Below are 13,836 nucleotides of genomic sequence, written 5' to 3' on the forward strand. Positions count from 1 at the left end.
TTTACTGTTTAGCAAATTTTTTCAATTTAGTAGGCTGAAAACTTAATAATTATGGGCTTAATAAGAGCAAAAGCAAATATTTTTGGTACTTACTTTAACTCTAATGTGTGAGTCAGGACTGGTCACACAAATATATTTTTTATTTTACTAATTATTATCTACCAATAAGCATTTAGACGCTAATATTTTCTACCTTGGAACCGTTAACGCTGGTAATATAATATTATGTAAAATCTCTTCTTTTGCAAAAGCTGCATCATGTCGCGCTAACTGATACCTGAGCTTGACCAGCAAAATTTGTACAGAGAACGTGCTGCAGTAACTAGCCAAGAATGGAGCTGATTTGGTGCCATAATTTGTTACTGTTGTTAGTTGAAATTCTTTGATAGGTTCATCTGTACTGTCACCATGGGCGTACCGAGGGGGGCAGGGGGGGGGGGGGGGGGCAGCTGCCTCCCCCCCTGGATCATGTCGACGTTCCTAATAAGTATATTATCTACTTAGTACTTTTATCTATAAAAATTAAAAAAGAATTTTTGCCATTTGTTTGCAATACAATATTTTTACAACTAAAAATTATTAATATAAACACTTATGCAACCCACATACACACACAACAGCTTATGAAAAATCTGATTTGCCCCCCCCCCCCCCCCCCGGCCCAGAACCTGGGTGATTTGCTCCCCCCTGGCACCAGAACCTGGGTAATTTGCCCCCCCCCCCCTTGCCCCCAACCCTGGGTGATTTGCTCCCCCCTGGCACCAGAACCTGGGTAATTTCCCCCCCCCCCCCCCCCCCCCCCCCCCGCCCCCTGGCCCAGAACCTGGGTACGCCCATGACTGTCACGCCAAATTATTTTTTGCAGGGATTGATCAGAGATCTTCTTCGTGTACCCAAATTTGCCTAAACATTTTTTCGATATCCGCTGTAAATGCGAATTGATATTGTCTCCACTTAATTATGAGATGGGTGGCAGTACCCTGTGATATTGGTGATAATATAATAACAATAAATTAATTGTAAGTAATATTTAAGTACCTTAAATAAGTATACAATTTTGGCTAAAGGCCTTTTCTCTTGTATTCGAAAAAGAACACGATTTTGAATCCTTAGTCGATAAAAAAAACACAACAAGCTACGAAACGTATTATTATTTATGTAAGTAAACCTATTGTTTCTTTTTCTCATAAATTATTTAGGCCCTTCTAATTTAGGCTCCTCCTTTCTTTGTATGGCCTTTTTCTCATCTTCATAATAGCTATGACCATCCCACCACCAGACTCTACCAGGAGTTGGTGCACTTTGAAAACATACCTGAAACAGTAAAGATGAATATCGCCAGTGCTTGTAATAGGCATGATGACTATTTTTTTTCTTATTGGTAATTGAAAGATCCTAAAAAATAGAAACATCGCTGAAAGAATTACTCTGATAACTTAAAAATTCACCAAGATATGACAATTCAAACATCTCATAAAATAGACCGGCCCGAAACGCTCCATACAAAGTGCTACGAAAGACTGACGTCACTCTTTCGTAGTTTGTACGCATCGGGAGAGAACTTTGTTTGATAGGTATATTAAATATTGCGTTTATGAAAGTGGTTTCTTAACAAAAGTAGCTTTTAATTGCATAAGTTATCGAATGGTATACAAATACTAAGAAATTTAATCAAAAAAAAAAATTCGACTTGATTATCCAACTTTGAAGGCGCGTAACAAAAAAAATACAAATGCTATCGAACTAAAATTTTGGGAGCACCTATTTTTTACCGTGATTTCTTTATTTTATTAACAAAATTCGCTAATCTTTGACCTTGTCATCATCCCTATTAGTAGGAAAGTATAAATTAGTGTAGGAACTGCGTCAATTCACATCGAGACCAGACTAGAGTCGACGGGCGCTGACTTTAAGTGGCGATAGAAGATCGAACTTCTCGAGTCTCGAGATGGTCTCGAGTCTCGACACAAGAAGAATGAAGATATTATTATACACGTTTTATTAGACTTCAAATTGCATCGCTGCATCGCATTGTATGAATCTAGCCTATTAATCCCCAAGCGGCCGGATCCGGCCGCCACAGATTATACTGCAGCCATTCCGTCTACACCCAAGCGGCCGGATGTGGCCGCGCTCTTTCGTTCGATTGAATTACGTATTTCGTCGACTTAGAGACTACTTTTGTATGAAAAAGTTTGGTTAGTTATGATCTACGATAAATTTGCCACATTCTGAATGCAAAATATACAATCTGTGGTCGACGAATATTTGTCAGTCATTTGAAAATCGTGAATTTTTCGTGTGTGTTTTGCCATGTTGTGTTATTTGTTTGATATTATTGATGGATTTAACGAATGTAAGTAGTAAAATAGTTTAATTTATTAATTATAATTTATAAATAGTTTTAGATAATCATTTGAAAGAAATACTTACATCGTAATAACTTCTAGTTTACACGAGAAAATTTGGTTTTTATTTATAGGATTTGTTTAATATTTTTGTAAATAATTGACGTTAATAGCTTATATTATCGTGTACAAAACGATATCAAGATAAAAATTACCTATTTATAACGGCTTTTGCCGGCCGCGGCCATTTTGAACTTTATTTGTATTGCACTAAGGACGAAGTTTGCTTGTGTATAATACCAAAACCGGTTTTTGTTACTCTTATCTCTTATCTGTTTATGATAACAAGTTAAGTTATTTCAAAGAATTGTTTACATAAACAGTTTGTATAGCTCTGTGTTATTGAGATTATAATAATGTATTAATATATTTGTTGCGAAATAGTTAGAAACATAGATTTCAAAGTTTACAGTGGTGAGACGATTATCACATCTGACTATATTAATAATACTATATTATGATGGCTTGATAGAAAGAAAATTTAACATATATTATAATATTTTTCACACAAACATAAAATATGGATTAGATGTAAGGTTATTACAGTATTTGTACAAAGAGGGTAGGCCGGGCACCATTTTTTTTTGCACACCACGTACCCTACATTTTTGCAAAGATTTTGGCACTTACTGAAGGGCTAGTGGTCTAGTCCCGTCAGTAAATAATATTTAAAATATTTATTCAACTTTGTCTCATACATTAGCAATTAAAGCCATCAGTCACGTGGATTTACGTAAGCTCGGAGGTTTAAGATGCATGGAGGAATAAGGGAATGTGCGCAACGAAGGAGCTGCTATACGTAGTTGTTTCGCCAATTCGAAACTTGTATTGTATAGGTAATAGGTACTATCAAGAAGTTGACTCCTATGCAAATCGGGGACCTAAGTAGTTTGGTTGCGTTACGTCAAACCCAGCTGACAGATCACAATTAACATTGAATTGTCATATTCGACCAAATAACGTTGGTCTGTCAATTGCATAGGAATCAACTTCCTCGATGGTACATACTTAATGACATCTTTTTTTTTTACGTTGGGAAATGCTTGATGCATTCCCGACGGCCTGGGGGGCTGCCAGGATATGTGGGACTCCTCGGGTACTGCGGCAAGGAGGAGCACCCTTGGCTACCCACCAAAACCTAACGGTGCCTCCTCTCCGCGTGTCGCTGGGCCGCTGGACCCGCCTGAGGCGATAACAGCTGCAGCCTAGACAGTGGCATCTGCTCTGCCAGCAGAACCATCCGCGTGGCTTGGCTTCTGCCGCTTTCTCCGGGAGAGCGGTCCGAGGCATCGGACGCTCTTCTACCGGAAGGGCTCGTGGGATAGGCGACGGATTCCCCAGTCCGTCGCCCGAGCCCTATTATGGCGGGAGTTGACGCTCATGTTGAGTGCGTCTTCTCCCCCACGCCTTCTCCTTATCGGGTCAGCTGCTTCATCTGCCTCCCGATTTCTCTCAGCGGCCTCTTTCTGCGTCATTATAGACTCGCAAAAAGCGGAGACTGTCTGCCAGCTTCTCTCGACCAGGCCAATGATCTTATTATGACCGGGAGAGTCAGGTCTGGTCCTATAATGTCGCAGAGCTTTGCTCATTGTGCGACCCAGGCTGGGCGGGCGACGAGCGTGTGCTCTGCAGTGTCGTCCTCGTCCGTGCAATGGTGGCACTGAGGCGTTGGCTCCCGTCTGGCCGTGTGGTGCAGGTAGTAGCCGAAACACCCATGTCCTGTCAGCGTCTGCACCATCCGGTAGGAGAGAGAGACGTTACGCTGCGCCACCAACTCCTCCAGTACTGGATGAATCGCTGCGACAACTCTGTGACCGGCAGTTGACGATGCCATTTGGTCCTGCCAGGTGCGCGTGATCAACATTCGCGCCTGGCGACGCCATCAGGCTGCCTGATTTGTTGGCACGTTACCCGTTCCCCTCTTTCTTTTGCTACTGCAGTCTGAAAATAGATTTCCGCCTGCACACGGGCTTCCAGGTCCCAATACTTATTGACATCTGCTACCTAGACATGTTCCTGCACATTCCTTAAAATATTTTGTACAGTGCTCCCAGTGATAATGCGCATAGAAATTTTCGTAATTTTTCGGCAACGATCGTATTAAAGACCTTTTCAATAAAGTCGTAGCTGTCGTCAGTGTTGTCGCATTACTGAGACTTCGTCGTCTGTCCCAAAGACTTAATATATATATATAGGTTTATGGTCTGTCCATCTGTGTCTGTCTCCAGGTTGTATCTCAAGAATCGCTATAGCTAGACTTCTGAACTTTTCACAGATTGTGTATTTGTGTTGCCGCTATATCAACAAATAGGTACTTACTAAAAATAAAATAAATATTTAAGGGGGGCTCCCGTACGACAAACATGTTTTTTAGGGTTCCGTACCCAAAGGGTGAAAACGGAACCCTATTACTAAGACTTCGATGTCTGTCCGTCTGTCCGTCTGTCCGTCTGTCCGTCTGTCCGTCTGTCCGTCCGTCCGTCCGTCTGTCCGTCCGTCTGTCCGTCCGTCCGTCCGTCCGTCCGTCCGTCTGTCTGTCTGTCTCCAGGCTGTAACTCAAGAACCTATCTAGACTTCTGAAATTTGGACAGATTGTGTATTGATATGGTATTTGTGATTTGTGTATTTCTGTTGCCGCTATAGAAATATATAATACAAATATTGAAAATAAAATAAAACAAATATTTAAGGGGGCTTCCATACAACAAATCTATTTTTTTCTGCCTTTTTTGCTCTATATCAATAATGGCAATAGCTGTACTTGAATTTTTCACAAAGTCCTTTATTATATGGGTACTATAATATTTTATTACAAATAAAATAAAAATTTAAGGGGGGCTCCCATACAAAAACACAATTTTTGGCCTATTTTTCCTTTATAACGGTACGGAACCCTTCGTGCGCGAGTCCGACTCGCACTTGGCTGATTTTTTTCCTTTTTGCCTTATCAATAATGGCAAGAGTTAGTCACTTGAAAATTTCACATAATCCAGAATTATACAATAATACGTAAGTATCTACTTCAATAATTTGTAATAAAATTTTAATAAAATAAATATCTATGGAAAAGGAGAAAACATGCCAAAAATTGTTTTTGTATGGAAGCTCCCCATACAAAAAAACAATTTTTAGCATGGTTTCTCTATAACGGTACGGAACCCTTGGTGCGCGAGTCCGACTCGCACTTGGCCGATTTTAATTACTTACAGCCTCAGTGGATTCTCCGCATTTTTGATCAGCCGGTAATGCTTCAGCTACGGGTGCAATAACTGGAGGCTTCACAGAATCAAAGACATGTCTTTGAGCATAGTAATTGTCAGAATACTTGACGACACTGCTCTTAGGAATATCTGGCCTAGGTATCGATCGTGGTGATATGAAGGGAAGAAACCGATTATGCAGAGTATACTTTCTGCCTAACAAAAAATTTCGAAATGTCTGAATGCCATCATAGACATCTCTGAATTTTATTTTATCGCTCATTGTATTTAATTACCTATCTGAACTTGAGTATAATATTTTAATATTATAAACCGTAAAATACCTACACTGTATTATCGAAAAAACTTTGCGTCGAATCACGTCAAAGCTCAAAAGTCAAAAGCACTGGAAACAATTTCTTCAGACTACGAACTTGTTTTTTTCAGTCAATTCATACCTTAAAACCTAGAGGTAAATTGAATGTGAATGCATGGCAAATGACAGAGGAGAGGAATGACTAATGTGAGCTGGCAACATAAAATTAAAAAAATAAGTCTCAAAATTCCCGCGTTTTCATACAGCTGTCAAAAACAAAACAAAAGTAGCGGAATAATGTAAATTCATATTTAGTGGTAATTAACAAATAAAAACAGTCTGAGTATAATATTTTATTATTATTTAAGCTTTTATTTAGATAAATTAAAATGAAAACTGCCAAATCGCCAAAAAGTGAGGAGATTACGCCGTCTAAAAAAGTTTTGAAACAAGCACGTCTTCCATTCAAGTTAATAAGTGATGTTTCTCCTAAATCTAACACCACGCGACCGAGAAAACGGAAGTTATCATCAACAGACACAGAAACTGCAAGCAAAATCGGTAAAATAAAAGACCAAAATAAGGATACAGATGTGTGTGTTGTGATAAGTGATGAGGATAGCAAAGACGGTTCGAAGACACAGAACAAAACTCTCAATCCATTTGTAAAGATAGTTGACGTCGCGAGAAAGAAGAAATTGCAGAAAAAATCCATAAAGAAGAAGCCTGTACAAAGTAAGTCCTCTGTGGAATTGAATAGTTCTGAAAAAAATGGTACTACCAATGACTGTGAAGTCGTTAGTATAGACACAGACAACGACAGTGTTAGTGCTATGGAAGACGATGTTGATCAAGATGAAGAAAAAGGTGAGGAAAAAACAGAGTTGTCAAAGAAACATGAAGAGACTGAAACTTTAAGCTGTAATGGCAACGAAGCTGATTTAACAAAGGATGAGTCTGATGCTGAAAAGGAAGTCAGTGACCATGAGGATGACAAAAAAGAAAGTTCTGTAAAACTGTCAAAAAGAAATTCTGTAAGCTGTAATGGCAACGAAGCTGATTTAATAAAGGATGAGTCTGATGCCGAAAAGGATGCCAGTGACCATGAGGATGACATACAAGAAAGTTCTGTTAAACCTTCGCCAAAAAGGCAGACAAGGAGCCAAAAAAATAATTTAAACTCGTCACAGACTAGCAAGGCTAATGAATCTGTCACTTCTAACCCGTCTACTCCAAAACGCACTAACAGGAGCTCCTCGGTCACAAATAGCAATGGGGATACCTCATTAAACGAATCATCTAACACCAATCTTACACCAAAACAAGTAAGTCCAATATGTGGTCTTACTTATTATTTTCAGTATTAAAATTATTATTATTTTAGTGTCAGTGCTATATAAAAAATAGAGCAAATGGTGATTACCATTGTGCGTAGGGAATAGAAGGAAATTCAAATATTTTTAAAGAAATATTCAAATAATAACACTCCCTAATGTGCATCTTATGTAAATAATAATTAGTATGCTAAAAATGAGTGCCAAATTCAGTTTGTCTGGTACCTCTGCTCGCTTAAGTCATTAATCTTGCTTGTTTAAAAAAACAATCATGTTTTTTTAAACAAGCGAGGCACTCACACTAGGCACTCAATGCATAATCATGCTTTGAGTGCCTAGAAAGGATAAAAGATTAGAGGCACTGTAATCATTTTATAATTTAAAAAAGTCGGTGCCCTTGCAATAAATGAACCTCGATCGTGGGAATCGCAGACACAATAGATTTTCAATTGTTATGCAGCAGCTGGGTGCCGCTTGGAGATTGATGGGTAAATATTTGATTACATTTCTTCCATTTTTTTCACAGCAACAAAAGAAATTAGAGTCTGCCAAGAAGAAGGAAGAAAGGGAAAAGGAGAGATTAGAAAGGGAAAAGAAGAGACAACAAGAGAAAGAGGAGAGAGCTAAACAGAAACAGGAAAAGGAAGAACAAAGGAAACGCGAGAAAGAAGAAAAAGAAGAGGCTAAAAGAAAAGAGAAAGAAGAAAAAGAGAAACAAAAAGAACTTGAGAAAAGTAAGTACCATCTTAATGCTTCAACATCCACGGCCACATGTGGCCGCGATAACAATTGATAATAATCTATTGTGTCTGGTTTTTCTGGTCGAATGATTAATCCATATTATATTATATTGATAAACTTTTTCAGAACTGAGAGAGGAAAAAGAAGAACTTAAACGCAAAGAGAAAGAAGAAAAAGAGGAACAAAAACGCAAAGAGAGAGAGGAAAAAGAAGAACAAAAGCGCAAAGAAAAAGAGGCAAAGGAAGAGGAGAAAAGAAAGAAACAAGAAGCCTTAGAACTGGAGAAGCTAGAACAAGAACAGAAGAAAAAGAAAGCCGCAGAAGCTTTTGTTAGTTTCTTTGTACCAAAACAAAAAATTGAGAAGGATCAGCCTACTGTTAGTAAAAACGATAGGCTCTCAAGTTTTACGATAAAGTCTGATATGAGATTAGCACCAACTATAAGAAGTGAGCTGTCGGACAATAGAAAGATAGAGCTGGAAAATTTGCTGAGCAAACAATGTGTAGATAAAAATAAATTGTACATGCACGAGTTAAGAGAAGGAACTAAAAAACCACAGACTAGTGGCAAAACTTGGCCCTTGAGTGATAAAGATGATGATGATGTGTTGATAATTGGTAAGTTCCTTTCTATTTTATAATTAAATATAATTTTTCAGTCTGTTGTTTTAGAAAATTTTAGGAATCCTCAAATTAAAATATTAAATTTTTAAATAATCTTTAGAGCTATAGCGATTTTAACCAGCTACCTACATTACTTTAGTATCTATATTGTATTTTATAATATTTTAGAACTTTGAAAGTTTGAATACACATAATTTTATGTAACCTAAAATAAAGTACTTTGAAATAACAAATTAAATTTATAATTTCAGAAGATGAACTGCCCCCTGTAGACACAGCGGGTGAAATACAAACCTGTGAGCCAGCAATAAGAGAGAAGCTACGACCGAAACTGTTGTCTTTCCATGAAAACCGTAGACCACCCTACTGGGGTACATGGAGAAAGAGGAGTAAAAGTATAAAACCAACACAGCCATTTAAAATGGATCAGGTAATTTTTTTAAGCTAAGCTTTTCCAGCTCTTGATGTAAACGACAGCAATCATTTTATTACACATATACAAAAATAATATTTATTGTTATGATAATAATAACATTTGTTATATTTAATTTGATGCAGTATCACCTGCAAGACAAAACAGCTGCCTTTATCGCTTTTGTGCCTTCATAACTCATCACTTGCATGTGCGATATCATAGACATAGATCATGATAGATACCGCATGTGTATGTACTTCGCGTGCCATATCGCGCTCCCAAACGACGAGCACTGCTCGTCTTTCGAAAGTCTGTTCTTTAGTCTGCTATCAGAATCAGACGTCAATCGGAATTTTAAAAATGCCTAAAAGTGCTGTATTGAGATGTAGAAATTTTAATAGTAATGTTGGCCTAGATAATGGGCATTTTTCTTATCATCGGTATGACACAGTAGCTATGAAAAAGTGGCACACTCGTTTTTATACAAATGGAGCGACATGCGGTATCTTGATCTATTTCTGTGTGCGATATAGTATAATTATTTTTTATTTATTTCTCTGAGGTCTTGTATGTATTTTTGCACAGCTTTGTTATAAAAGTAAGAATAATCGCTTTTCAGAAAGTCGGTATCTGTATAAAAATTACAAATAAACTTCTTTAATAATATCTTTAACATTTCAGAAACTTCTAGACTATGACGTCGACAGCGACGAAGAATGGGAAGAGGAACAGGAGGGAGAGAGTATAGACGGCAGCGCTGCTGGCAGTGACGATGAGCCAGAGGATGATTATGAGGTGGACAACGAGGTGTTTGTGCCTCATGGGTACCTCAGTGATGAGGTAAGTTAGTAAGTTATAGAGCAGGGGTTCACAAACTTATTTTGTCTACTGCTCAATCTGAGAAAAAAATATGTTTTAGCACCCCCCAATTTAAAATTCATCCGGATGAAATGAACTTACAAATCACCCTTCCACCCTAAACAACGCCTTCATTTTTTCTTGATCCCACACTGCCCCCCTTTGGACCTTCAGCACCCACAAGGGGACGTTATCGCCCACTTTGGGAAAGGCTGTTATAGAGGCTTATAATTGTAGATGGCAGGGCACTTACAATGAAAATAAGTAGTAAATGCAGTGTGAAATCTCTATTCTTTGTGATTTCTGTATGATATGAGTAGATAGTTTATGACCTGACGCTAATCCCAATCAGCAAGTTTGGCATGTCCAATACTAAAAAGTTTTCTCTCTATAGTAGAATAGACTAAGTGACACATTGTGAAAAGATATCAGTCAGTATTTCTATTCTTTAGCATTCCTACAGATCTGGTCATGATAGCTAAGCCTGCGATCTGATGTTGCTAGTGTCATTCTCTATAATAGCTTCATGCATTGGACAGTGGACTATCACTAGACGACCTCTGTGGCTCAGTTGGTAGCTCGCGGGTTCGAATCTCGCCGACGAAACAAAAAGTTTTCAAAGTTCCTTGGTCATGGATGTGTATTAAATAATATGTATATCATATAATAAAAATCTTAAATATAATATATTGTATACTTAGTATAAAAGTATTAAATATATTTAGGTACTTATCACGGGGCCAGACTGACGTGGTGTAAAGCGTCCATAGATATTATTGGGGACTCCAGAGTTGCTAAATTCTGTTTGCATCTTTAGCCCTTAGAACTAACCTTTAGGCTAGGTCTTTCGACTTATATTGAATTATCTCCCTAGTAAATTCATCAGCAAGAATATGTCTATTTCAAAATTATAAGAATTACCTTATTTAACCTACTTATATTCAATTCAGGAAGCAACAATGGATGATGACGATGTAATGTCACTTTCACCAGAAACACAGAAGGCTAAGCTTAAGCATTTGGAGGATGAATTTGAAACACAATTGAAGAAGCCCACAGAAAAACTGAAACCCCGCATGTACGGCTTACTTTGGGTTACTGAAGATGGTGGAAAGCCAGATAATTGTGCGGACGTATTATGGAACTATTTTGGCAAATTGGCTATGATTATGAACGACCCTACACCTCTATTACAACCGTCCACTGAGCAAGAAGACACAGAGAAAAAGAAGGTGAAAAAGAAGAAGGTTGTAGCAGAAGGTGAGCAACAAGACAGTCCCAAGAATGAAAAGAAAAAGAAAACAAAAGTAAACGATAAAGAAGGCAAAAAGCCCAAGGAAGTTAAAAAGACACAGGAACCCAAAAAGAACCAACCTGTTATTAACTCTTTTTTGACAAAACTTAATAATACTACTTAGGATTTTAGGCATTTTTATGTTTAGGTTTATGTTGTTAGTTATAATTGTGTAGCAACTAAATTGAAATCAGATCAATAGAAAAGTATTATGTGAGGTGCTTTTTGTGTTTCATTACCAAAAAAGTAATGAAAGCAAGTGGCAAATAAATTTTGCCCATTTTAAGGTCTACCAAAATAAATTACTTATGTACTTACATAAAAAATATTTACTTTGCAATGGTTATTTTGGTGTCAACAAATTTGTTGCTAATTTTCTCTCTAAAAATCTCCTTAATAAGAACTTAAAATTTTAATGTTGTAATTTAAAAGACTTCAAAGTGCCTTAGTTCCTTTTGAATATTTCATTAGGTGCTTATAGGTTCATTAGGTAAACACCGTTATCCTTGAAACCATCAAATGAGCCCGTCAAAATTAACAACTTTTTCTATGAGAACGCTGGGAACTCAAAAAAATGCCATCTTCATACCCATGGATGCCTGGATCGGCAATTTGTATGGGTATGGGTATGAAGGATGGTTTCAAGGATAACAGTGTTTAAACACTAACACACTGTAGGTATAATTGCAGGTTTTCGGACTACTATTATAACTAAGTATCAATTATTGTTTTTATTGTTTTGAAAATACTTCTACTTATTGACAACAAAAAATATTATCAGTAGGTATCTTAAGTAAAGAATATTCGTAATTTATATCTCAAACAATCCTCAATTTTTATCTTCTACACATATAATTTGTATAGTAGTGATAGTATTTGATTAAAATATTGTAACTGTTTTAATTTTATAATTTATAAAGGCTTATAATATCCACAATCGTTATTTTATTTAATAATAAGTATAAAATAATAATAAGTATTTAATAACTGCTACTAAAAATCCTCATTACGGAATGATTTATTTATAATTCAAACAAAAAAAAATGCAAGTTAAATATTCTTATTATTTTTTGTTAACGTCTCCATAGTCCAGACTCCAGCGTTCCCACCCTACTCAGTTACTTATAGAGTTATGGACAATGGACAGAACACATACTATAAGGGCCAACGCTAAAACACGGGCGGATGCGGGCGCGGGCGCATGCGTCGGAAGACCGTCGCGAGTCACGAATCCGTGAGCGGGCACCCGTGCAGTGCGGCCACGCGTGAGCCCTTCTCATTTAGCGCTGCTAGTATAATTTTTATTTCGAGCGTGTACAGTAATTATGTCCAGTAGATTACCGTGGATTATATTTTACTATTATTTGGCAAAAAGACGTCAACGGAAACAACGTCATTTGGGAAAGCGTGTGCCCGTGGGCTCGCCGTCCGCTGCGCGTGTGACAAGTGACAGTCCGTCGCCCGCGTGAGCGCTCCGTTGCACGCGCCTGCGCTGCCCATACTATTTTTCATTATACACACGCGAACGTGCGCCCGCAGCCCCCCCCCCAAATCAAATGACACTCGAAAACCGTATGTTTAGTTTAGTTTTTAGCTTTGTTAAAAAAGAAGAAATATAAGTAACCCCGCGACACCGTATTGTTTTAAGCAAAATTTTGGGGGGGGCCCCCCCCCCCCCCCGTGCCAAAGCTCGCCGCATATTAATCAAACGACACTCGAAATCTGTATAGATAAGATAGCTAATAGCTCATAGTAAGGCAAGGAGTGGAGATAGATACAAAGTGTAAAGGAGATATTTGTAGGAAATTTTACGATCTTTCATTATGTACCGAACTTTTTTTTCTCTACAACGCACCGTTTTAGCGATATGAGCAAAAAACTAAAAATATTGAAACTTGAGCCCATCCCTATATATTATACCCTAGGCGATATCGTTATAATCATTGAGGTACTTACAATGGTACTTACTATAATACTTTATCTATGGTTATAATATTGTTATATTATACGGTAGCCTATGTGTTGACCCGACCTCTGAGATGTAATAGAATATTCATGCAAAATTCGAAATAAGTAAATCCATCCAGTATTTTCTGACTTTATCCCGGACATACATACGGACAAACAGACAAAAATTCTAAAAACTATAATTTTGGCTTCCATATCGACAGAATATCACGTCCCAAGTATTATTTTTCAAAAATATTTCAAATGTACAGAAATATCTTTTCTACGTTATTTTGTTATATGTAAGTACAGAAATCAAAAACCTTTCAAATTCATAAAAATGGAACCCTTCATGGGCGAGTCCAAGTCGCACTTGGCCGGTTTTTTAAAAATGGCTTCGTAGGCCGTAGCCGTTAGCACCCACGTTCATAGCATTATGGCCGATTTACACGGGTGACTAAAGCCACACGATTTACGCCGCACGGCGAAAATCGACCGTCTAAAGACTAAATGGCAACGCCGCATGCGGCTAAAGTCGCAAGCCCCAAAGTCGTGCGGCCAATGGAAGCACGCGGCTGGTGACTAAAATCACAGATAACTAGTATATATACTAAAATCGACCGTGCAAACGCTCAGTCGCAAGCATAGATAATACATAATATATACGTCGCAAGAGATCGCTTGCTGTGAATACTACTG

At 37.8% G+C, this 13,836-nt stretch overlaps 2 protein-coding genes across 3 annotated transcripts; one reads left to right on the top strand and one right to left on the bottom strand.

The window, feature by feature from the left end:
* Window positions 1-1,136: 1,136 nt before the first annotated feature.
* LOC121734257 lies at window positions 1,137-5,928 on the bottom strand. 2 transcript variants are annotated; one of them, XM_042124743.1, is made up of 2 exons: window positions 5,616-5,928; window positions 1,137-1,314 (listed from the first exon to the last, which is right to left on the bottom strand). In XM_042124743.1, the coding sequence occupies exons 1-2, from the start codon at window positions 5,889-5,891 to the stop codon at window positions 1,192-1,194; spliced, it is 399 nt and encodes a 132-aa protein (XP_041980677.1). In that variant the 5' UTR covers window positions 5,892-5,928; the 3' UTR covers window positions 1,137-1,191. The 2 variants fall into 2 exon arrangements, 1 of the variants encoding a protein (XP_041980677.1); XR_006036694.1 differs by lacking the exon at window positions 5,616-5,928 and adding an exon at window positions 1,994-2,045 and having other exon boundaries at window positions 1,265-1,314.
* Window positions 5,929-6,182: 254 nt separating this feature from the next.
* On the top strand, window positions 6,183-12,047 carry LOC121734256 (chromatin assembly factor 1 subunit A-like). Its single transcript, XM_042124742.1, has 6 exons — window positions 6,183-7,249; window positions 7,785-7,992; window positions 8,162-8,617; window positions 8,875-9,053; window positions 9,720-9,878; window positions 10,847-12,047. Exons 1-6 carry the CDS (start codon window positions 6,314-6,316, stop codon window positions 11,312-11,314), a joined length of 2,406 nt encoding a protein of 801 aa, XP_041980676.1. The 5' UTR covers window positions 6,183-6,313; the 3' UTR covers window positions 11,315-12,047.
* Window positions 12,048-13,836: the final 1,789 nt, after the last annotated feature.

Source organism: Aricia agestis, chromosome 15, assembly GCF_905147365.1.
Source record: "Aricia agestis chromosome 15, ilAriAges1.1, whole genome shotgun sequence".
NCBI lineage: Eukaryota > Metazoa > Arthropoda > Insecta > Lepidoptera > Lycaenidae > Aricia > Aricia agestis.